This window comes from Dunckerocampus dactyliophorus, chromosome 1, assembly GCF_027744805.1.
Source record: "Dunckerocampus dactyliophorus isolate RoL2022-P2 chromosome 1, RoL_Ddac_1.1, whole genome shotgun sequence".
Taxonomy (NCBI): Eukaryota; Metazoa; Chordata; class Actinopteri; order Syngnathiformes; family Syngnathidae; genus Dunckerocampus; species Dunckerocampus dactyliophorus.
This window is the reverse complement of record NC_072819.1, coordinates 32,658,991-32,683,442: the sequence shown is the minus strand read 5'-3', so window position 1 is coordinate 32,683,442 and position 24,452 is coordinate 32,658,991. Positions and strand designations below refer to the sequence as shown.

Below are 24,452 nucleotides of genomic sequence, written 5' to 3'. Positions count from 1 at the left end.
TTATTCACAGAAGAAAAACAAAGTAAGAAGTCAAAAACTTACCACTTCCACTCGGAATGAGAGGATAATTTTTTCTCACTCTATCATGTCACTCAATCGACGTAATGGGCACCCCTGACCCAGACGGTTTTCACATCCTTACACCCCTTCTGTGATAACCCACTCAGTTCAATTTTTGCTTTAGAAAAAGTTGATTTTCTCAGATTTTGTGTATACTCCCAATACTTTGCTCACTTCTGTCACATAAACACATTCTTTTCCATGTGCAGAATTTAGCTCCATATTTTTTTAAATAGTGAGGAGAAACTGTTTTTTTTAATTTTTTGCATATAGAAAAAGGCTCAATGGTTCCAGTAGTACAATCGTATTTTTTTTCTGTTGGAAAATATGGTGTCATTGGTGTCTGTTTTTTGTGGCTTCAGAAATCTAACATGCACCCCCACCCTTCAAGAGAAGGAGGCCAGCCCTGACTTGCAGCACCTCAATTTGGCTTTTGTATTGGTGAGGCTCGGGAAGGAGGCGACAAGAATTCCTGTCATGGTGCCCAGTGGGTTTAGAACTCGTGGTTGGAGTGTTAGAAAGGCTCCATGATTAATGGTGGGGAACTTAGAGGGGGCAGCAAGGGAGACACTTTCAGTTGCTAGACTGTGCAACTTGAATGCATAATTGTGAAGAGGTTTGTCTAAGCATTCCTAATCAGAGAGTTGTTACCTTTTCAGGATGCAACCTAGGACTCTTTCATAGTGGAATAATGGTGGAGGTCAAAGTCACTGTTATTACAGGGAATGCCTTTATTAAGCATATACAGAAAATTACAACCAACAACAACAGTATCAAAGCATTGTTCATTTGGCAAAATCCTTGACAACATTCAATGTGAGCATTATTCTGCTCATTCCACATTCAATCATGTTACTATTTACAGCACATAATACCGAAAAGAAGCATATAGTGACACAACAACTATCCCAGTGGTTCAAGCATGCAACAATACTCCAACATCCACATAAACACGGCAGAACATGTAATAGTTTGCTTTTTTTGCATGCTTTGCTCAAGAAGAGGGGCAGCAGATTTGTAGTAATGTTCGTGGATGGTAGTCTAATTAAAATATCCCAGTGGTGTGCTATGGGATTCAAGCTAATGAGTGAAAGTAAACGAATCATTGAGATTGAGATGGCCACGAATGGGCCCTAGGGCCAATTTGGCAAATGTTGTTGATTATTCATGCTTGTGCAGAAATACCATGGGCCGTGGTCATTGGCCAGGTCTGATTGGATACATAGATCAGTGAAGGCCTCACAATGAGACAGTGGGAAATAATCTATGCTATTGGAAGATGGGAAAACGGGACAGCAGGACTTGGAGGTGGGTGGTGAGTTACATGAAGACCACTGGGCTGCGTTCTTGCTCCTGTGCTCATTCTTGTGCCTCATCCTGCGGTTCTGGAACCAAATCTTCACCTGGTGATCTGTGAGCCGCAGCCCAGCGGTCATTTCCAACCTGTGAGGGCGTCGCAGGTACGGGCTGAGGTGGAATTCCTTCTCCAGCTCCTTTTGCTGACTGTTGCCACCATAGCCCATGTTGCTCCTCTGAGACAAGTGCAGGCCCTCAGCTCTTCCTGTATCTTCAGTCATGCTTGAGACACAGAGCAAGTCAGCCTGTCAAGTGTGTCATGTGCTCAGGGAAGGTTACCTCCTGAAGCAACAGTCTGGGGGAAACATCTGACGCCACTATGGCTGCCTGACAGGCCACATTAATCACATGCTACACGCACACGCAGACCTGCCACAGCACCATCTTAGTCACTTAAATGCTACCTTGGGACATCTACTGAGAATAACTACCATTAGAGATTCCATTGGACATGTATGCTGATAGTGATAAACATACAAGGGTTAATGGGTACTTACTAAGTACTACATGACATAAAAACACCTGATTGTATGGGAGGCAATAGCTTCTATAGCATCCAACACTAGCTCTACTGCAGGACTACTCAACTACAGAATGAAGAGAGCCACAGTTTAAAAAATGTAAGGGCCCAAGGGTCGGACATGCGTTGTCTCATTATGCTCACTTGACATGAGTAAGCACATTTTCAATGCTTTTATTTATATGACTTTCAAACACAGCATCCCGCAAACATTGAACTAAATGTTTTAAACAAAACCGTTTAATTAGAACAGTAAAATTGCATTTAACGAAAATAACATGCATCACAATGAAGTGTGGACCAAAATTTTGGAAGGGGTGCACTCATCAAAAGTGTGCTCCGCACACTTTGATCTAATTCAAGGTGGTGGATCAAGTGTACTATTTCAAAGTAAAATTAGCCAAATTGACCCTAAATGTGACAGTTATCAGCTGATGGATGCAATGTTGATCCATATATTTTCTGATAATGCCCTAGCTTGGAAGGATTCTGGAGGGGGCATCTTAGATGCCTTTTCCACTGTTTTTGGAATTAAAATTGCTCCATATCGCCTGATGGCGTTGTTAGGGGTCTCATCGGATGTGATAGTTGCTTCTTGTATCGCCTGATTTTGCTGAGGTGGAGGGAGGCTGCCCCCCTCCCACAATCTCTCACTGGATAAGGGATGTGCTAATGAACCTAAAACTTTAAAAAATTAGATAAACGCTGTGCGGCTCAGTGAAGAAAAGTTATAATACACGGGGGCCCTTTTTGTCCTTCTTTGACGAGCCCACCATGCAACTACAGAAATAACTGAAGAAAATGTACAGGCTCGATAACAATATTTTGGGTGGGCTTACTGGCATTCCAGGTGCTGATCATGCTGCTTCCACTTGACTTCTCGTATGCTTGACTCTCTAGTTCATTATGACTAGACGCTTTGCACTGTGAACTGCGGGTAATCTCAATTTCATGCAAGTAACTCGAGACGCCTGGTACATCTGGATGGACAATGACCCTTGAGGAGGACGAGATGAACATTTTTGAGTGGAAAGGGGAGGCAGGTTCGAGGGGTGTGTGTGGGTGTTGTATGTTTTTGTAAAAAGTTTTGTAAAACCATAATAAAAAAAGACCCTTGCAATAAAAACATGCATCACCATTGAATTTCATGTAAAGAAAAAAAGTTACATCGCAAAGCAGGACTGAGAGACGATAATCTGGCTACGCTCGTACTAGTCTTTCAAAGTTTTTAATTCTGTGTGCGTGTATCCAAAACGACGGGATGGACTGCGTTAAAGTTTTGATGTTTCATCTGAAAGTCCCTCCGCTTGTAAAATTCCTTTGAAACAGTGTTTAATCTGTAAACACATCGGCTTCACTGCATTTTTGGTAAATACATATTTTGCAGTCCAGTCGCTGTTAAAAGCCCAATTTTCAGTGTCTACTTTTCTTTTTTTACAGTTAATCATGACATATTTATTCATCTTCTACTGCTGCTTCATTGTGGTGTGTACGCCTTTCTGTGCTGTTGCCCCCTGTAGAGCATAGGAAGTACAGCATCAACAACCACTTTCCTAGTTAGATTGAATTGTTTACATTATTTGGGTGATTGGCAGGCCAAATTAAAACCTTTGGTGGACTCAATGTGGCCCACGGGCCATCTATGAAGGGCTATAGCATATTATTCTATCTGTGTAGCAAACTATGAATGTTTTACAGCATCCCATTCTACACTAACTCTGTAGACATCACACTGTGGTGATACAGTGGAGTCACTCATGTTAAATGCCAACTAACATTTTTGAAGAAATATACACCTAAAGTCACATAAAACTTTGGAGATGCAATTGGCGCCATGTACGACCTTAATTTAACCCACAAGAACATCAAATGATTATCTCTGCACACGTCGTGCTTATTCTTTAGCATTTTTGTGATACTTATTTTTTATCAAATGAACATATGCTGCAAATTATGATGAAATAATTGGACTTTCTTATGAAGCAATACGATTCAATCATCATCACGTTATAAAAGTTAAGGCAAAATGTTTTATTTTAGTCCCTAACTCCTTCTTACACTGTTAAAAAGTGAGATGCATAAGAGGCATCTGTGACAATCACCTTTGCATTACACCGTCAGCGTTTTTCATAAAGGTTGAGACTTTTTTGTTTGTACATCTTTTGCGGCTAACATATTTTTACACTTTTCTTTAAAAAAAAAATTGCTTTACATGTAATGTTTATGATTCCTATGTTTGTTGTCTATTGGAAACTTAAGTTAAGAAACATAAGGTATAATATTTATATTAAAAAAATACAAATACTTTTTGAAAAGGGCTATGTTGGCAACATGAAAAAAATATATCTACCAGAATGCTCCAAGATGCTTGTCCGTGGATTCATCCATTGGAATATTGCTCCTGAGTGGCAGAAAGGTAGAAAACTGCCCTTTCTGATCTTGAGGTCCGAGTCTGCAGGCAGTGAGCATGCAGAGAGTCCGGTGGGCACACAAACGCTTCATCCTGGTCCAACCTGGAAGTGACAAAAGCAGGTGAAGTTACGTTTGGCTGATGGAGCTCTCCTGGTGGGTCTGCTCAAGAAGTGGTGCCCAGCAGCTGCAAAGAGGGGGGACACTCTGTTGGGGGCCCATGGAGGAATCCAGCACATTTAAATTACAAAACCCACAACAGGAAGAAATCACAGTTTAGTTGAAAAATATAAAGCATGCAATGACATGCGGCTGGAATAACCATGTTGAACATTTGAACAATATTTACCAGCAGGCTGCCCTGGTCACGTGGTTGTGAGCTGTCCAATGGCTGAGCTCAGGAGGTCTCCCGTCATCTGCTGACAACTTCAAGCTTCTCTGCTACTTTTTCACACAAGACCAGCAGCTGCGGTCTTTACTTATCTATTTGGATGAAACATGGACAAATAAGCCAATTTAATGAGTGGTCGAAAGAGGAAGGGAAGTACAGGAGTGACGCTGAGAGCAAAATGGCAGACAGGAGACACACACACACACACGCACACAGACTCACTCGCGTTGCGTTGTACCGATCGTGTTGTTATTGTGTTCATTCCAACATGAACTGTTACTAACGTGATTTTTTTTTCTTTTAAAAGAAGCATGCTGCCTGAACGTTGTGCGGTTTTCGTACGATGTGTCGCCAGGATTTCAACGGCGGGCTATGTCTATTTCCTGGACATCATGTTGGCTAGCCGGGGGTTAGCGCGTGTATTTTTGACTGAACATTTTTATAAGCTTCACAATAGCTACGATCTGGATATTTTACTCGAATTTCATACATTATTAATAGATAGAAGTGTCAATTTAATTAGCTGCTCGCTCCGTTTACATGCTGGTAAAATTAAACTGTTGCTTTATGTGTAAAATGTAATGAATTCATGAAGAAATTTTAAATCGTATTTTTTTTGTAACATGTGTTTTTAACTGTCCGGAATCGGTTTAATTGTCTTCCCTGCGAGTGGCCAAACAAAGGCTTGACAGTGAGTGCACAAAGACAAAGGACTTATGTTCTCCTTACATAAATCAGTAGAGCAACTACCCCTTGTAGACTACCTTGCACATTCGAATTTCTTATTATTATATATTATTTTCACATTATCACAAAAAAATAATAGATTTGTGCCCATGTAAATTTAATAAATAAGTTAATAAATAAGCAGATTATACAGGACAAAAAACATGCCGAAGATAAGTGGTTATTACTTTCACTCCAACAAAGGTGTATAGAGAGCCATCTTTCCACGTCGCTCACCTGTGATGGATGGTACATTCATATAGATTCATTCTTCCTCGTCACCCCAGTTTCACCTGAACCTCCACAATATAATCAGGGAAACACAAACATTCGGAATATAAATATTTTAAACATGAGAATGTTGTTTTCTAAAATGTGTATCATTTCATGGTATTTAAAATAATTGCGATTAGGTAATATATAGCTTAATATATTGTATGTATATATTTTAATCCAAATGAATCAACAAAGGTGTTAAATAGAATAGAAAATAATTCCACCGCCATCATTTTTTATTGTAGACGTGAAGGCTACAACATTAAATATGAAGCTTTCCTTAAGGCTATTATTATTACTATTATTACGGTTGTTGCTGCTGTATGGTCAGAGGCTATGCAGTACGGTGTGTGTTTAGTATCATCCACGGGAAGGAGGGGGGTGAAAGTAATTAAATCGGTAGTGTTTCCCTTCTATAGCTCGCATGCACCCTTGAACACACACTCTCTCTGCATTGGAGATAGAATGTGTGATATACAAGCTCAGCAAGACCATAATTTAGCTCCTGTGCCTGCACCACGATTCTCCGTGAACTCTGTTTGAACCGCCGGGGTGGCAATAAATCATTTTTCTCCTTCACGCACACACAAAAGCGCGCCGGTCGCTCTGGGTGTCACCCCCTTTACAACTCCTCCTTACCCCCTCTCTCTGTCTCGCTCTCTCCTGCTGACACCAACAACCATAAAATGTCAATAAAGTCTTCTTTTTCCAGTAAACAACTTTAGGGAAAAGACGTGGCTTGGAAAGTGGACGTTTTTCCATCTCAAATATGAAGTCAGCATTATTTGTGTTAATTCGAATTCCTTTGTAAGTACCATCTTTTCTGCAGAGAGTGTGGCAGAATGACTTGGCGTGTGTGCGCATGTGCAAGAGGGGACCAGGCTGGACAGATAAGATGAGACCGAGGGAGGAGGCGTTAATGGGCAGAGAGGATGCTGCCGGTTAAAACTCTGCATACAAATGGCGCTGTCTTGGCACAGAGGGAAGATTTATGGGCCGGGTGCCCTATATTGCTGTAAACAATGCTGGGCCAAATGAAAGAACTGCAGTTTGCACACCACCACACTTCATAAGTGAGCCCAAAATACACACAATCACTGTAAGGTTCCACAAACGAGTTTTGACTTTTGCACAGCATGCATACAAACACAGGGCTTACATATGGGGCTGCTATGCCCACGCACGGCCTGCTATATAGCATCAAGTCCAACATAAATCATAGGTCATGAAATACCAATCAGCATTTGGACTTAAACCAGGCAAAATATGCTATTATGATTAAAAAAAATATCTGCAATGGATATTACATTTGATGCTGTATTGTCATGATAAAATAACGCACAGCATTATTAGAAGAGTTGCATCTGTACTGAAGTAACAGTATGAGAATACGCTGTAAATATTTCAGAAAAAAACTCGTAATATAAGAATAAAGCTGTAAATTTACGAGAATAAAGCTGTAAATTTATGAGAAAAAATTGTCGTAATATTACGACAATAAAGTCGGAAATTTACGAGAATGAAGTCGTGATTTGTCTGTGTCATCGTGTCAGTGGGTAAATAAAACATAGAGCTTCAGGAAGGAAGGAAACTTTCCTCTTGCTTCAGGCAAGCTTTTACTTATAACGTGGCAGCAAAACAGAGCAGTAGAGCACAAACAGATTAGCATGTCTAGCCTTTCTAGCACTTCCGCCTTCCTTAGCCTGCTCCCTCCACAAGCCCACGGCCAAAGGTCACATAAGTCCTCCCTTTTCATAGCTGTCTCAGGCAATGCCTGTAACATAAAGTTACAAGTTTTTTTTCTTAAATCTACGACTTTATTCTCGTAATATTAGGAGGTTTTTTCCCATACATTTGCGACTTATTCTCGTAAAATTACAATTTTATTCTCGAAATGATCAGATTATTATTTTTTTTAACATGGCCCTAATACGCCGTCGTAACAGGCATTGCTCGAGACAGCTATAAAAAGGGGGGACTTATGCGACCTTTGGCCTTGGGCATGTGGAGAAGACGAGGTAAGGAAGGCGGAAGTGAGAAGGGCTAGACATGCTAATCTGTTTGCGCTCTACTGCTCTGTTTTGCTGCCACGTTATAAATAAAAGCTTGCTTGAAGAAAGAGGAACATTTCCTTCCTTCCTGAAGCGCTATTTTTCCTCTGACACGTATGACATGTAATACTATGACTTTATTCTCGTAAATGTACAACTTTATTCTTTTCTTTAGTCATAATATATATTATGATTTTTCTCGTAAATTTACGACTTTATTCTTTATTCTAAAAAAATCAGAGTTTTCGAGAATAAAGTCGTAAATTTACAATTATTCTCGAAATGTCAGATTTTATTTTTTTTTTTCAATCTGGCCCGGCGTACAGTGTAGGGTGTGAACCTTTTTCACAGTCACAACAAACATAGACATGAGAACAGCAGCACTGCAAATGTCAGTGTCAGCCGAGGAGAAGGACATTGCAGTAGATGAAGCTGAGAGTGACGCTTTTCATCACAAAGATGTGATTATTAATGCGGTAAACTATTTTAAATGTGACTTCATGTTCTTATCAATTACAAAAAGGTTGAGATTATTCACTTCTTAGGTAATAATAATCCACCAGGAGGATTTTAAAGACTTTATCTAGTTCAGGAAATAGAAGAATTTGCTCATATCCACACTTGCTAGAAAATGCTAAACATTAATATTTCAAATTGTTTTTGGGGAAGTATACAGTATGAACATGGCTATGGAACTAGCAACTTAAGATGGCAGATACAGTGGTGTGAAAAAGTGTTTGTCCCATTCCTGATTTCTTATTTTTTGCATGTTTCTTACACTTAAATGTTTCAGATCATCAAACAAATTCAAATATTAGTCAATGACAACACAACTTAAGACCAAATGCAGTTTTTAAATGAAGCTTGTTATTATTAAGGGAGAAAAAAAATCCAAACCTACATGGCCCTGTGTGAAAAACGATGCCCCCTAAACCTAATAACTGGTTGGGCAACCCTTAGCAGCAACAAGTGCAATCAAGCGTTTGCAATAACTTGCAATGAGTCGCTTACTGTGGAGGAATTTTGGCCCACTCATCTTTGCAGAATTGTTGTAATTCAGCCACATTGGAGGGTTTTCCAGCATGAACCGCCTTTTTAAGGTCATGCCACAGCATCTCAATAGGATTCAGGTCAGGACTTTGCCTAGCACACTCCAAAGGCTTCATTTTGTTTTTCTTCAGCCATTCAGAGGTCCTGCTGCAGAACTCGAGTTTGTTTCAGCTTGAAGTCACAAACAGATGGCCGAACATTCTCCTTCAGGATTTTGTGGTAGACAACAAAATTCATGGTTCCATTTATCACAGCAAGTCTTCCAGGTCCTGAAGCAGCAAAACAGCCCCAGACCATCACACTACCACCACCACATTTTACTGTTGATATGATGTTCTTTTTCTGAAATACTTTACTTTTACGCCAGATGTAATGGGACACACACCTTCCAAAAAGTTCAACTTTTGTCTTGTCAGACCCAATATTTTCCCAAAGGTCTTAGTTTTCTAGCAAAATTGAGACAAGCCTTAATGTTCTTTTTGTTCAGCTGTGATTTTTGTCTTGGAACTCTGCCATACAGGCCGTTTTTGCCCAGTGTCTTTCTTATGGTTCTTATGGTAAAGTAACTTTAATAAAGTTGGAGACAACTGATATACACTGTGCAGCTGTACCTAATGTTGTGGACAGTGGCGGGTTTTTTTTTTAGTTGTTCTCCACCAGCTCTTGCTTTGGACTGGATTGTGTCTTTCAGCATCACATGGTGCAGCTCATCATTACAAGAGGGGTCTCAAACTCATGGCCCACAGGCTATTTGCTGCAGCCATTTGACATGGAAGAATAGCGTAACCACGGCCCACAAGGTCTGAACTAGGAGACTGTTATTCAGAAAAAGCAAGTATAAGCCATCACAGAAATAACGCTAAGCTTATAACATCGAGAAATGAACGAGGGGGTCACTGGACAGAACACTACCTACAGTCACAGTGCTAACACACAAAAAAATGGCAACACAACATGCAACAGGTAAGTAAACAGACATAGGGCAACTACTACTATGGGCAATAATAATAACAACAACTCTTAACACTTTACTTCAGCAACGTTTTACAAACCAAGTACCACAAGGCATGCTGGGAGCCGGCATCACTCCAGATTAGGGTTGTGACAAATGATCTATATATCAAACTATCGCGATATTAAACCCTATTATTAACCCGATACCTTTTGCTGTGTATCGTCTTATTATTATTATTATTAAAATATAGACACAATAAATTTCTATCACCATTCCTTCTCGGTGAGTCTAGTGAGCATTTTACATTTTATTTCTAGGAGGAGCTCTTGGGCAGAAACCACAGAAGAAGAAAAAATGAAAGCAAAAGAAAAAATAAACAAATGGCGCGTAATAAAGCGGCAAAGAATGGAAAGCTACTCAAGCATAGTTTTTAAAAAAAGTGTGGACTCACTTTGACTTTTATAGCAGAGACAACACTGGATAAGGACTTTGCAGTGGGAGAAGTGTGTCATGAAAATAAGACACACGGGCCCCAGGCCAGACATGGACAACCACCCCCTTCATCACCACACACATGGAGAAAACCGTTTCTCGTAATAGAAATGCTCATTTTTCTATTCAAATGCTAAATATTGTGTTGCTCAATCAAGAGAGACGTGTGTTTAGTGTGTCTCTTTCCAGTGAATACATCACTACTGTTTACACTTATGTTGCACTAAAACAGTCTCATTCTTTTTGCACCATTGCTGCTTGTATTGTCGTTAAAATGTGCTGCAAAAATCCCACCCATTTGCTATCCCGCTTGTCCACTGCTGAACCAATAATCACACCAGAATGTCATCTAAGCTATACTACTTAAAGTAAGTGTTACTTAAAGTAAGCGCTAGATTTTACTTTTATTTTTTTAAACACAATATGTAAGAACACCACCACCGGCTACAGCATATTTTACCAATAGAGGTTTAAAAGACAGATTGTACAAAAATATTCAATATTTTGTACAATTATGAATTAAACTGCCCACGACCCTAAACAGGAGAAGCGGTATAGAAAATGGATGATGGATGGATGAATTAAACTGTATAAAAATTGTCAGAAATTTTCATTCAACCCGAATAAAATAAGTGCCATTGCTGTCACCCTCGACTGTTGATGTACAGTGTTCCCTTTCGCAGATTCGCTGTTTCGCGAAAATTTTTTAGTGCTTCCTTTTTTTTTATTACAGCGTATAAACTATTTTACAGGTTGAGCCTGGCCCTTAAAGAAGAATTGCATTGCGGGAAGTTGAGTGCCTATCTTCCCTATCTCGTCTGTCTGCACCGCCCATTGTTTTCTGCTTCCTGATTGTGCTGTAGGTCATTGGCAATCATTATTGTTTGTGCCGTCCTGCCATGTGTCCTGTGACATCGCTAGCTTGCTTGCTTGCTAGTTTGTAAATTAATCTTCGGTTCGGCTGCAGCAATATGTTGTAACAAGGATACAAAAACGCTACAGTACAGCGGAACGATGCCAGGACGAAAAGGCACGGTGACAGGAGTGAAACATGTGTGAATGACTTAATAATTTCTTGTGTTGATCATTAAGCTTGACCATTAAAATTCAAATGAAGGTTTGAACTTTTTTCAGAGTGTTTAAACAAGAAAGAAATGTGACAAAATGTTATTGCCTGTCTGAGAAAAGTGTATAAAGTGTATGGTGAGGGGTTTTACAGCCTTAAAACATATATAATAATTGTAACAAAAAACTAAGTTGGCTACTTTGCGGGTTTCACTCATTGGGGCTATTTTGGGCACCTATCCCCCACGATAAACGAGGGAACACTGTACATGCATGCAGGGCGTGAACACAGACACACACGAAAGCAGTGTCAGAGAGGCGACCAGCAATTTACATTCATGTTGTTGTTATGATAGGCTATACGTTCAGTGATAGCTAACATTAGTCGCTAAACTTTGCCAAATCAGGTGACAACAGACATAACTAGTGCACATGCATATGTTACATCACAGGAAGAGGTGGGATAGAATGCTTGTAATACACTGGAATGTTGACACCCTCTAGGCAGCTGGAGGACCCCGCCGCATGCGGTCCCTTTAATATGAGACATTATGCATAGGCTATGTATATTTTTATTTAATTTTATTTTTTTATTTTATTTTGCAAACATAAAATATTTACGCCAAAATGATGCCTTGGTTTTGAGTACATTTTCCATTTAGCATACAATATGACGTCCGTCTTGTCATGTTATTAATACACTGCATGAGTTTGACTGTGTTCTTAATATATTTGTATCGCAAAATGTCTTTGTTAGCACCCTATTAGCTTGCTACTGTGTGGAAACAGGAAGCTGAAGTCAGTTCTGTCGTCCGTCTGTGACATCATCAGAGGTTGACTCTGTTTTTCTTGGCTAGCTAACACAGTTACTTGACAAGTCTCAAAAATGTTAACGCAAAACATATTTTTTCTAGTTTTACAATTATAGCTTTACAAACAAACTAAAAATGCATATAAATGTTGACAAAGTGATGTGGCAGCATCATTACCATGGTCACCACCTTTGTCTTTTGCTATGAGTTTTTTTTTTTTTTTAATTCAATAGTGTTTCTCACGTTTAGCAAAATGCTGACACTTGCAACTTTCTTTGCTGCCATTGTGGGTTATTTTGCAGCTGTGGTATTAAAAAAAAAAAAAAAAAAAAAAAAAAAAAGCATAAGCATGAGGTGAGAAACACTGTTGAATTCAAGAAATAACCCATAGCAAAACATGAAGGTGGTGTCCGTATTGGTCTCACTGACACACCGTCGTCTTTGTCAACAACCACATCTTCATTGAAGATAAAAACTAACCTTAAATGTTCATTTATTCCTTTTACTTTTCATTTATATGCATTTCAAATAATTTTCTGCATGTAAAAACTTAATGGCAAAATTATAAAAACATGTTTTGTGTTAAGATGTTTCGTTTTGTGGAACAGATTAATTACATTTATATTATTTATTATTGGAAAAATGTATTCGGTTGGTCCGGTTGGTTAGAGTCCGACCTTATGGAACGGATTAATGACGCTAATCACAGTTCCACTAGGTATAGGCTATATAACATATAATATTGCACAATCCAAAAAGTGTTGTATCGAGGAATGTCTACCTTTATTAATTAATGTCTGCCTCTGATGTTAATGAAATTGGAACATAGAGTGAAAAAAACTTCCCCCATTCGGTGTGGAAGTGGTGAGTTTTTGGCTTCTTATACTTTGTCTTATTTCCCCGCTCTTTTTTAGAGTAAGTAAATTGGAGAGCCTAACTAGTTAGCTCGGTACCTTGCTATGCTAGCAGCCGCGGTCTCTTATGTCCCTGCAGTGATCCCGTAGCCTGGGCAATGTGGCGTGAACAAAGAATAATAGGAGTGTAAAGGTGACTATAGGGGTGTTATTTCATTTCTACAGGTCTCTATGTTAAAAACCATATTTAGAAAGTCTATTGGCTATTGTATGGAACTTAAATACACCTTTGAAGTTTTTCAAAAGTTGTTGCTTGAACTTGATGGACTGAAAATCTGTGCAAAAACAATCAGTTTCAAGAATAGTACTGTTTAAAATGTTGCTCAAGTTTGGTGCTTTTTCCAACTAAGCACCTGCAAAACTGTTAAGTGTAATGTTAAGTATGACAGCTGCTTTTCATGTACATTTTTGAAGCTTAAATTGTATTTGTGTAATTCATAAGAGTGACAGATGTTTATTACATTTGGCACTCGTTATATACAAATGGATAATTATGCCAACTGTGCTGTAATTGCATGTTGATACTGAATATTGTTCATTCAAATAAAAATCTTTTGCTATCTGTTTTGTTGTAGATGAATTTTGGTTAAAATTGTATTAACTTAATTTTTAAACTCATGTCCATTTAAAAGTAAATGGTAATAGCTATGCCGGTTAAGTACATTTGATTATTTTTTTAAAAACATTTTCAATAATATAGTAATTGAATTAACTTAATTTTTAAGAACATAACTTTTTTTAAGTGATTGAAATGTTAAGTCAAAAATGATGTTAGGTCAAAAAGATAATACTTCTAACTCAGTTTAGGTTGTCCGTTGAACATAATTTTAGGTGATGCTGTCATTACTTTAAAATATTGATGCAAATCGTTGCGTACATTTTTCCCGCTGGGGCAGCGTATTATTGTTTTAGAGTGTGCATTCACTGAACAATATGTTCAACTGAGTAACTAAGCGGTGTTTCTAATATGTTGGATCTCTCATGTAGCTGAATGGAGTAACCAAAATATTAGAAATTGTATGATGCAGTGCAGCAATCAATAGTTTATCATCATATTCATGCAGCTCGTTTATTGGATCCCATTGTACCGTCCATATGTACCTAATATTGTGGCCCTACAGACTAGATCATTTTTACTGTGTAATGACCCCCTTGAAGCCCATTGAATGTTAGGGAATGACCGCCATGTTGACCATCTCCAAAGATGCAGCCAATAGAGTGATGAAATATTTCTCAGCCACGAGCCAGCTTGACACGTCATTAAAGTTTACTTAGGTCATCATTCCCTGTACCGATGTCGCGTCCAAGTACTGCAAGATATCCGAGTGTCGAGCCAAGCTGCTTCGCGCGTTGGCAAATCAATTTTCTAATGGAGTTTTAAAACGCACTTTTATGTAAATTAATTGAAGGGACGCATCTGCTGCCTGGTGAACGGCTGGTAAGAGAAGATGAACGCATTTATGACACACCCACCGGTGGTCAATGCGGAGAGAAGTCAGCAGTGTGACCCTTGTTTCAACTCGCAGCCTTTATGCAGCTGCCACACAGCACATAACAACAATGATGCACCTTTCATCACCAAGCAAAGTGGCTGCACAATGCACTCACCTGAGAGGACAAGGTTTGTTTTGTGTGCAAATAAAAACGTCACCTATTGAACCATATTCCACAGATCTGCTTTTTTCTACACACGCTGCTATTCCAACATTTTGACTATTAGAGTAAATATGTTCTACATCTTCCCACATAGAGCCCTGCAGGCAAAACATAAATCAGAGCCAGTCTGCCATGGTGCAAATGGTGCAATGGGCGATGAAGACTCCGAGTGATTCAGGAGTGAGGAAAAAGACAAAAAAAAAAAAACCTCTGGAGCTGAGTATGTACTGAGGAATTTAAGACAGTGAACTTCAGAAGACACCACATGTCAGCTGCTCACTTAAGCAGACTCTCACCTGGATGCTGCTTCATGTGCACTTAAAAGGAGGACAAGGAGATAATTCATGCTGGAAATGATATTTAACTTGCCTTCTCACACGTGAGACTGTATACAATGGTGGCTATTTTACATGCATAAAATAAACACAATTACGACTTCAAACACTTCCAGAAATGTTGTGCGCATTAGTCCAAATTAACGAGACAAGCCTATGTTAAACAATTATTTGAAAAACATGCCTTTTATTCCCATAATAAATCTAATAAGACATTATAACAAATCATTCCCGAAAAGCCACGTAATAGCCTCCTTTTGTCATTCTATGACACACAGAACAAATGGACAGTCCATTATTATTTTTAGTGATTCGACTAGAAATGTATAAATATTTGATTTGTAATGTTTTCTTTCATTTGACCACACAAGAGACTCAAAGAACAATGTTGTAATGTTGCTGCTAAACGCCATTATATTGGAAGGGAAGTCATTACTCAGACTTTCTTGTTCATTTTATTCTCTCAAATAAGCTACCTTTAATGATGGCTACAGCGTTGTGTAACAAATATCAACGTATCTATTATCTATAACATAAGAAAACATTACACGTGCAGGTTTGCATTGTTTGCAAGTTGCTGGCTAAACTGTAAACTTGACTGAAGGAGCTGATTCTCAAGTAAAACTCGGGTCAAATGATGTGCTGTTATAATGATGCAAGTGGAACATTACTGCAATGCATGAAAAAATATAAGTTGTTTTAAAATCTCAATGTGTGCAGAAATTAAATCGTTTTATTCATAAATAATTGTGCAAAGAAACTAACGTGAGGACGTCCTGCAGGTAAGAAGCACTCGCAGGGAAGGTCACTAGGATGCACAAAAGGAGCAACACATTCAGTCGTGACACGCCTGCAGGCCTCTCCACGGGCGAACAGAGCCCACTAAAGAAAGAAAGCCGAGGCCAAGGGGAACCACAGCCCCAGTGGGTCACATGCAGGGTTGGAGGGGGTCGACCATCCAGACTGAAATGAGCCTAATGGGACAGAAAATGTGTCCTCGGTGTGAACTCGGCCTTCTCCCACCTCGCCCCACCACCACCTCCCAAACTTCAATCAAGTACCTTTTCAGCCTGGCGACATGGAGGCGACACATGGGCGAGAGAAAGGGGAGTTGAGGGATGCTGCATGCTGACTGTGGCCTGCACATCCATTTCTCCAATGTGTCCGCCAACATAAAGGCTCCTCCAGTCATTTTTCAGCCGCGCGTCTCATCACTATTCTGCAGAGAAGCAACCTCCATAGCACTGATTAACATTTGGAACTACTTGAGCACATCCACTCCAACCTCCACTCATATTCTATACGATTTTAGTGTTTATGATGACGGCGCGAACCGTCTACAATATGATGTTTTTCGCAACAACACAAAGCTATGCAGTGAGATTGATGGTGGAGAATACCTCTCTTCCTTTTGTGCACCCTCCGTCACCCCCTACGAGGAAAGGCATTTTATACCACCCCATTCATGCCACTATTCCCGTAATCTATCAAATTATGTTTGGTAAAAGTAAACAAATATGTATTGTAAAATAATAATTTAAGCCCATATTATCCCACTCAGGTTCTGCTATTCACTGTAAACTCACATGATACATATTGGCAAATCATGACTTTATTCACTTTATTTTGTACATGTGGAAACGTGGCGCATGAACTATATAGAAAAAGCAGGGCAACTATACAAAACCAATAAGACTATTTTCCAACCTCTAAACACATTGCGTCTAAATTGATTCGCATGCAGCTTTGTGTTCAAGTCACGCACACACAAACACGCTCTCTCTCTCTCTCTCACACACACACACACACACACACACACACACGCACACAAGCAGCAATAAGCTGCAGCATTCATAATAACAATTTAAAAACACAGTGATTTTGTTTGAAATATTCAAATATTCACACACTCCTGCACAGAGCCAAACATGGCCTTACGCTGCCTACAACGAAGCTGGACCAAACGTATATAAAACTAGAAGACACTCACTGTTTTATTGACCAAGATGATTAGCACAAGTACACTAATAAACTCCGTTTATTGCATTTCACAATAATCTCTTTTTTAAACGGCCTAAACACAACACCAACACCACAAAACTCAACTGTAAAAAAAAAAAATCCTGCTTCTGAAATACACGAGGTAAGTGTCACATTATTATCCTAAACACACAAGTTCAAGATCAGTGTTTTTTCTCCCCTAATACCAAAAATAATTATTATTATATTGATTTCCTTCCAGTGTAGTTTGAAATAAATAGATTGTGCATTTCACCTGGGCAGCAGGGCGAAAGAATAGCCCACAATAATATTTGGATAAAATGTACTGTATACCTATGTACATTTTTCCTTCATTGAAAACATAATAAAACACAATTCAAAATGAGTTCTAAATAAATTAAACCCTGTTTCACGTAAAAAAAATAATAATAAGTCATCGGTATTCGCAGTAATCCATGCTATATAACATGCATTTTATATAACGGTGGACTTCGAGGAAACCGCACAAGATGGCTACGAAAAAAACAAAATATATAATAATTCTATAAATAGGCAGTTCAGTTTTTTATCCCTCCTGCATATGTGGTTTTATAACCTGGTAATATCCTCGCCATGCTGTGCTCCGCTCAGTTCATCGGAGGCCCCTGTGTTTGTGGCCGCGGAAGGGACCACGGCGCCGGCTGCAGAGCTGGAGTTGGAGCTGGAAGAGGACGAGGACCGCACTTTGGTGTTGGGCAGCCTGTGGTCCTTTTTCCATTTCATCCTGCGGTTCTGAAACCAGATTTTGATCTGGCGCTCGGACAGGACCAGGGTGTGGGCGATCTCGATGCGCCTCCTCCGAGTCAAATAGCGGTTATAGTGGAACTCCTTCTCCAGTTCCAGCACTTGCTGGCGGGTGTATGCTGTCCGAGACCGCTTGGGCTCCGTCCCATTGTAACCCGAGTTCACTGGGGTGAGGGTGGGGGAGAAGGAGAAGGAGAAGAAGTGGATAGAAATAAGGGAGGAAAGGACTTGAAAGATTTATGGGTATGTTTGGGGGTATTTAAATGGCAACTTCAAGAGTTAAATGTGGGGACACTATGAGCTCAATTATTAATGCAAGATTACGAAGCTGTATTTTTTTTTCTTCTTGTCTTATTCATATCTCCCCCTCGCTCTCTCTCTCCCCCTCCATGGCGCAATACATAACAGCAGAAGCCACATGGTGATACGGCTGCCCTGAGTATACCTCGGCTATAAAATTTATGGTGGGTGTAATTACCAATGCCGAGTCGTAAATCCGCCTCAATTGTGCCATTTCAAAAGGCTTCCCTGCTATGGAAGCAGGGGCTGGCAACGAGATGGGAGTAGGGGGCTGATGGAGGGGGAGAGGGCGGACATAAACACGCAGGTTCTCCTACCAGTGCTGACGTGGATCTTCTTCATCCAGGGATACACCACAGGCTGCTTGGACGAGGCGGCGCTGTTTGGATGCTCCGGGGTGGCTTGGTTGCAGGCGGAAGCTGCGGCTGGTGGGGTAGCGGGGGACATGGACAACTGTGGGGTTTCACATGAAGCAGGCTGCCCCTTTCCCGTCAGCAGATGCGCAGAGTGGGATATCCCATGTCCCCTCGGCGTGTCAGGCTCGGGGATGCTTGCACAGTTATACTGGCGCTCCTGGTAGCTGGCCCGCGGTGGAGGAGGATACAAATCCTGGTGGTGATGCTGCTGGTAGCCCGGGTCCCTGGCGCGGCCGTAATATTCGGGGCTGTGCTCGGGGATGTAGTTATTTTGCGAATATTCCTCGCATGGAGGAAATTTCGGATCAATGTAGTTAGACTCCATCAAATACGAGCTCATGATCATTAATTTCTGGAGTGGAAAATAATTTTTCTAGCTTTGTCGTTTTTCTGCTCCATAAAGCCCTCCTACTTGCGAGCAGCCCTGTAAAGTTACTTTTACCACGTGACCAAGCCGCCCAATCGCGGCGCTCCACAAAGTCCCCGGATGAGGAAACCAGAGGTGTTTAGCATACCTCCAGTCGCCATTGTGGACTCTAGGCTCTCTCTCCCCTCCTCTCTCTCCCTGCTTGTCTTACCAAAGCAATTGATCTTGGGCACAAAACTAGTAGCTAGTTGCTGACCAAGGAGAAAAAATAAAACAGTGTTCCAATTATTCAAAGGGACAGTAGCTGATTCGCCAAGGATAAGACCACAATAGCTAACCAATCACACTGTTAGCCTGCATTAGCTAATGAAGCACTTCAGCCTGAAAGCAATGATCACAATCAGACTTTGCTGTGTTTTTACCACATCAACATATTGTGTTACCACTCAAAACAAGGCCTGGTGTGGCTCTAAATGAACATTATGTGATGCTCAGGAGGTGTGGCTGAATTTAGGGGGGAACTAGGCCTGATCATTTATAATGTTGGGGGAAAGGTGGACAGGCAGCCCTCTTGCATGGGCAACAGCTTCATTCAATGATGATATATTTGTTTGTTTTCAACTCAGTTGCAAACTAAGAATAGCTGCCATTTTCCATTTACTGACATAGGAAGGGTAAACATGAAATGCGAAACTCTACAGCATAAAAACATACAAAAAATGTCTAGTTTAATGCCTTTTATTCCAACTGTATGACTGAAAGGTTACAAACCACAGTGTTGTGTAAGTACTACAGTCACATGTCACAATAACCCGAGCAGCACAATATGGGAAACAGAAGCATCCATACAGAGCTCACAATTGTTATGCTATCACACTTAAAAGAGCCCAAACCGTTCAAATCTAAATATGAGAGCGCAGCAGTGAGTAAGGTCAACGCTGTATCGACATATTATTGCTGTTGTGAGCCATGCATCGCGTCTTGCATCATGAAGTATGCCCTGAGATCCCCAGCCCTAATTATTATCATTACTATTATCCTCATAGTCTTGTTCTGCTTTAAATGAACTTGCAACAGTGTTTCTGACATTCTTCATGGGAGGTCCCGGATATACTGTATGCTAACTTGTCATCTAACCAAAACACAGCATTTGCAAAACACAGCATCCATGGCAAGATGACCACCATGGCTAAATGCTTTGCAGCTCTTTAAAAAGTCCTTGTTTTGAACAGTGAGACATGTTTTAACATACCTGTATATGGCCAAAATAAAAGCACAGCACCACAATGCAAATGAGTGGCCCTTCCCTCCTCTGATACATATATATAGTGATGTATATTCCAACATACTTAGCAGGTACACTCCCTTAAAAAAACACGGCCTTGCTGATCCAAGGTAGGGGTGACAAACAAACATTTTTGGTGACCTGCCATTTGGAAATCCATCCAGCTCCAAATGCTGATCCTATCTGGAGCAGTGAGCACAGTTGTTCTGCTTTTATCTGATACAAACTTGTCATGTGCTGCACACCTTCTTATCAAGGAGTCAGCTGGAGAGAAGAGAAGCTCCATGTATGTCCCCACCAATTTTTATGCTGTGAGCCGAATTAAATAATAATAATAATAATAATAATGCATTGTGTGGCCCTGCTGCTTGTGGGGATGGCGCGTGACATTTCTATTAGCACTCGCAAGGATGTTCGAAAGCCTTTTATAGCGCAATAAAAGCTGTAAATCAGTCACTTTTAAACGACCGTATGGTTCCCAGCGTGTTTCACGGGGTTGCGCACGGTAGCTCACACTCCATGGATGTGGCTGCTTCTCTCAATTATGCATATACACCTCAGTCACACAGTCCAGTCATGAACTGCACGTGTTTACATCCCTGACATAAAGCATGCAATGCTTGCACATTAAGGCTGAGGCGGTGTGTTGCAGCTGCCCATGTATTCCCGTAGAGACGTATTTGTGATTGTTTTGAACGCCACACAAATTCGGTTCTACAGGGTACATATAGACAACTAAAGTGGGTCTCTCAGCCTTTGTGCAAAGGTTACTCTTTTGTCTGTGTATTAAATTACACATTTGCTGCAAAGACAACAACTACAACACTGAAATTCTGTGCACGATAGTAAACAGACACTCAAGCGTGCACGGAGAATAAAGCAGCTCTCCAACATCTCGTCTCCTTTGAGGTATAGCTCCTATATGAATATTCAGTCCCAAACATGCAGGACATACAAAGGGACGGCGTGACAGCACTGATGAAAAATAAGTTCCTTTTGTTCCCAACCATTTCTTTCTGCTCGCTATTACCATATTGACCGTTCTCTAACCTTTCTTGCTGCCACTCTGGAAGCTAATGAGAAAAGCCTGGGATGAAAAATGTCATATCGGACATGTGGCCCTGTTTCTGGGTTATTAAAAAGAACAAACGTAGCCCGGATTGTGAATCGATGGCATTGATTACAGTGGAAACGCACAAAAGAGGCTCATATAAGAAACGTCTCAATCGGAAGACTTTTACTCACAGAGAAAAAAAAATCAGGTTGCTTGTATGCAAATGTGTGCTATATTTGAGGGGATGAAGGGGACAAGATTGTTGCTCTGCGCGGATGCATTTTAATATTAGTTAGACAGGCTGACCTGCGCTTCACCCCGCGCGTTTGACTGCCTCCAATAGTTCACTGCCAAGCATTATTGATGGAAGGACAGCGATGAATTCTTTGTGCACACAAATGGCTTTCAGATCTTGCACCTAGTTCAATAACTAGTTATAATGTACAAGTGAAAAAGATGAGGCCCACGGGCGGATTATTTGGATGTTTCATTTATTCATTGGGGGACTAATTAAGCGCTGCTCTGCTAATTAAAAGTCGTACAAGTGCATATACCAAATGCGGCCTATGTGGTGGTTCTGTGCAAATTGGTGGCCCTGCAGTAGCACCAGACCTGCATGCAATATTCCACTTCCTGATTAAATGGCTATAACACCCTTTTAATCAAACCCTTAACATAATACACGCTCCTCCCCCTGGTATAATAACACTAAGCCATATCGTCCAGTTCGAATCATAATAAAAAAAAGTTTTAATGAAGTGCAGATTGGTTGAATATGAATATGCACTAAAGCAGCAGCCAGGGGAGAGAGAATCTTTTTGGGTACTAGATGCCCCCCAAGAAACTATCGCTTGTTTTGCAGTTCATTATAAAAACCTTGTGGTTCATTAGGCCTCACCCTGTTGAACTTTAAATGACGATTAACGAAGCAGTTTGTTAAAGTGTGCGCGTGGTCTTAAGCCATGTAAAATACAAACATGCATAGAGTTAAATGTTGTTTAAATAAAACACCACAGGTCTCTAACCGTTTCCATGAGGAGCGAAGGAGCAGGGAGACAGCTGCAAATAACAAGCTGCAAGAAGTGTCAGATCTCCACCAGAAGACAGGTGGACAGGCGACACGTCCACCCTCCCACGCACACGCACTCACTCTCATCCGTGGAAGGGTTCTGGAAAACACAAAGAAACAGGACATCAAACATGGTGCAAGGGATATTCCACGTTAGAGATGAAAAGAAGAAAACATGCATGTGATTATTGAATTCGCAAGATAAATTAATATTTTTACCAATATATTTAAAGTTGCTCTAATGGAAATATCAATGTTGCAAATAAATGCACTTTACAGTATTTAGATACTACATTGTGTGCTTAGCTTTGATGGCCACTTTGTGAAAATACTCTTTTTTTGTTGCTATTTTATGACATTTGTGATGTTGTATACAGTATGTATGGGGCGTCACAATGACAGGGTGAAATGTTTATTGACTCATATATACTTTTTACATGTTCTATATTATATTAATCATTTTTAGCTTTTTTTTTCATTTTACACTTGTGTTTCTTTGCTTACTTCATCTTTAGCACGGCTGCTGCAACACAGCAATTCCAAATGATCAATAAAGTATCTATATAAATAAAATCCATTAATGTTATATAAAGTAAATAAAAATAATTTGGACCAATTCTGTATACTTTATTAAAATACATATTGATTTAGTTTGCATCGAATCACATCGAGATGTTTTTATGATATACTCACTGATGTGCATGAGGGAGCAGAATATTAGAAACACCTTTAACTGTAATACACACCACTTACTTCATGCATGCGAAATAAATGAGTATAATTAAAAACAAACAGAATTAAAAAAGAAGCAGCATTTTTTTGTTTCAGGGTGGAAAAAATGTAAATAAAATAATGAGAACTTTAAATGCAGTCCATAGCTTATGATTTCGATATGCTGCATTTGGCAGTTTGTTTAAATTAATTGTAATTTGTGATTAATTGCCAAATTGAGTGAAGATGTCGTAGGGCTCTAAACAAATAGACTGAAGGGACGTAGGACAGAAATTTAGGGCGGGTCTCTATAAGCCTGTAAAAGTAAATCTTAAGGCATTTTGGTTCCTCCTCGAGGGCTAATATTCCCTGAATAGAACATCCATTCACTTTATAACCCAGGCAGTCTACAACTTTGTGTTCACATTGTAAATAAATGAAGGCCGAGTTAGATAGAATTATACACTGGGACTTGATGGTTCTTATTTGGGCTGAGACAAAGGAAAGTCACCCGGAAGTGACCTCTGCTGCTTGAATAATGACGATGTCAGGTCCACAGGTCAGAGAAAGGAACAAAAACAACACACAACCTGGCAGAGAAAGCGGATGTTTGCATTGCTACACTTTCAGTGTTGGTGGCTATAGTGCAAATAAATGCAATATTAATGATATGCAGCAAAGCAACAATTACACAGTGGATTTTAGAGACATGAATGTTCTATTACAGGCCGTTGGGCTTCTAAATGATGAACAAATCCACTGCAAAGGTGTTTCAAAAAGGGAGTTGCCTTTATAATAGTTTCCTCTCGACGCATGTGCAATTATTAGACAAAATACAGTCCAGGCATCAACTGAGGACAAACGCATACACTCATAAGGAATGTGTTGCACAGTGCCCCCTATTGGAAGTGTATTATGCATCAGCTTGCATTGCCAGAATTCAATGAGTACAAACAGACAATATTTATGGACAAAACAGCACAGAGACACACACACGTCTTGTCACGGAGTAGAAAATCAAAGTGAACCCTGCAGATTCCAGATGAGGAGATACGTCATTGAATTCAACTAGTCGAGCAGCTTGTGGCTCTGCAGAGCCTCCACATGGAGCCAAACAAGGAGCTACACAGTCAGCAAATAAATAAGAACACGCTCTTGATCAAGTCACAAGATCACAGCGTCCCACCGACGTCTTCTATTAGATCCACACACAATACAGACAACAAGCCGAGAGCAGTTATGTGTCATTTTCGCTTGCACACAATCCGAAAACAGCCGCACAAGAAGCTTTCATTAGATTTTTGACTTCTCACAAACCAGAGAGACGTTAAAAAGTTACACTCAGCCCTTATATATGCAAGCACACACACACACAGCACAAGCAAGAACAGTGCTAAG

General features: G+C 40.1%; 2 protein-coding genes across 5 annotated transcripts in view; both read right to left on the bottom strand.

Moving 5' to 3' along the window:
* Nucleotides 1-849: 849 nt before the first annotated feature.
* Nucleotides 850-24,452, bottom strand: part of LOC129178481 (homeobox protein HOX3-like) — a 50,588-nt gene continuing 26,985 nt past the window's right edge. For 2 of the 4 annotated variants that reach the window (XM_054770769.1, XM_054770777.1), the window contains exons 2-4: nucleotides 4,695-4,828; nucleotides 4,287-4,449; nucleotides 850-1,638 (exon numbers count right to left, since the gene is read on the bottom strand). In XM_054770769.1, coding sequence (XP_054626744.1) covers nucleotides 1,194-1,638; nucleotides 4,287-4,438 — 597 coding nt within the window. In that variant the 5' untranslated portion in view covers nucleotides 4,439-4,449; nucleotides 4,695-4,828 and the 3' untranslated portion in view covers nucleotides 850-1,193. Of the gene's footprint in view, nucleotides 1,639-4,286; nucleotides 4,450-4,694; nucleotides 4,829-4,958; nucleotides 5,093-5,699; nucleotides 5,757-24,452 lie in introns of those variants that run through there. The other 2 variants (XM_054770761.1, XM_054770785.1) reach the window with 2 other exon arrangements.
* Nucleotides 16,585-18,951, bottom strand: hoxc4a (homeobox C4a). The gene is made up of 2 exons (XM_054770692.1): nucleotides 18,470-18,951; nucleotides 16,585-18,016 (listed from the first exon to the last, which is right to left on the bottom strand). The coding sequence occupies exons 1-2, from the start codon at nucleotides 18,912-18,914 to the stop codon at nucleotides 17,658-17,660; spliced, it is 804 nt and encodes a 267-aa protein (XP_054626667.1). The 5' UTR covers nucleotides 18,915-18,951; the 3' UTR covers nucleotides 16,585-17,657.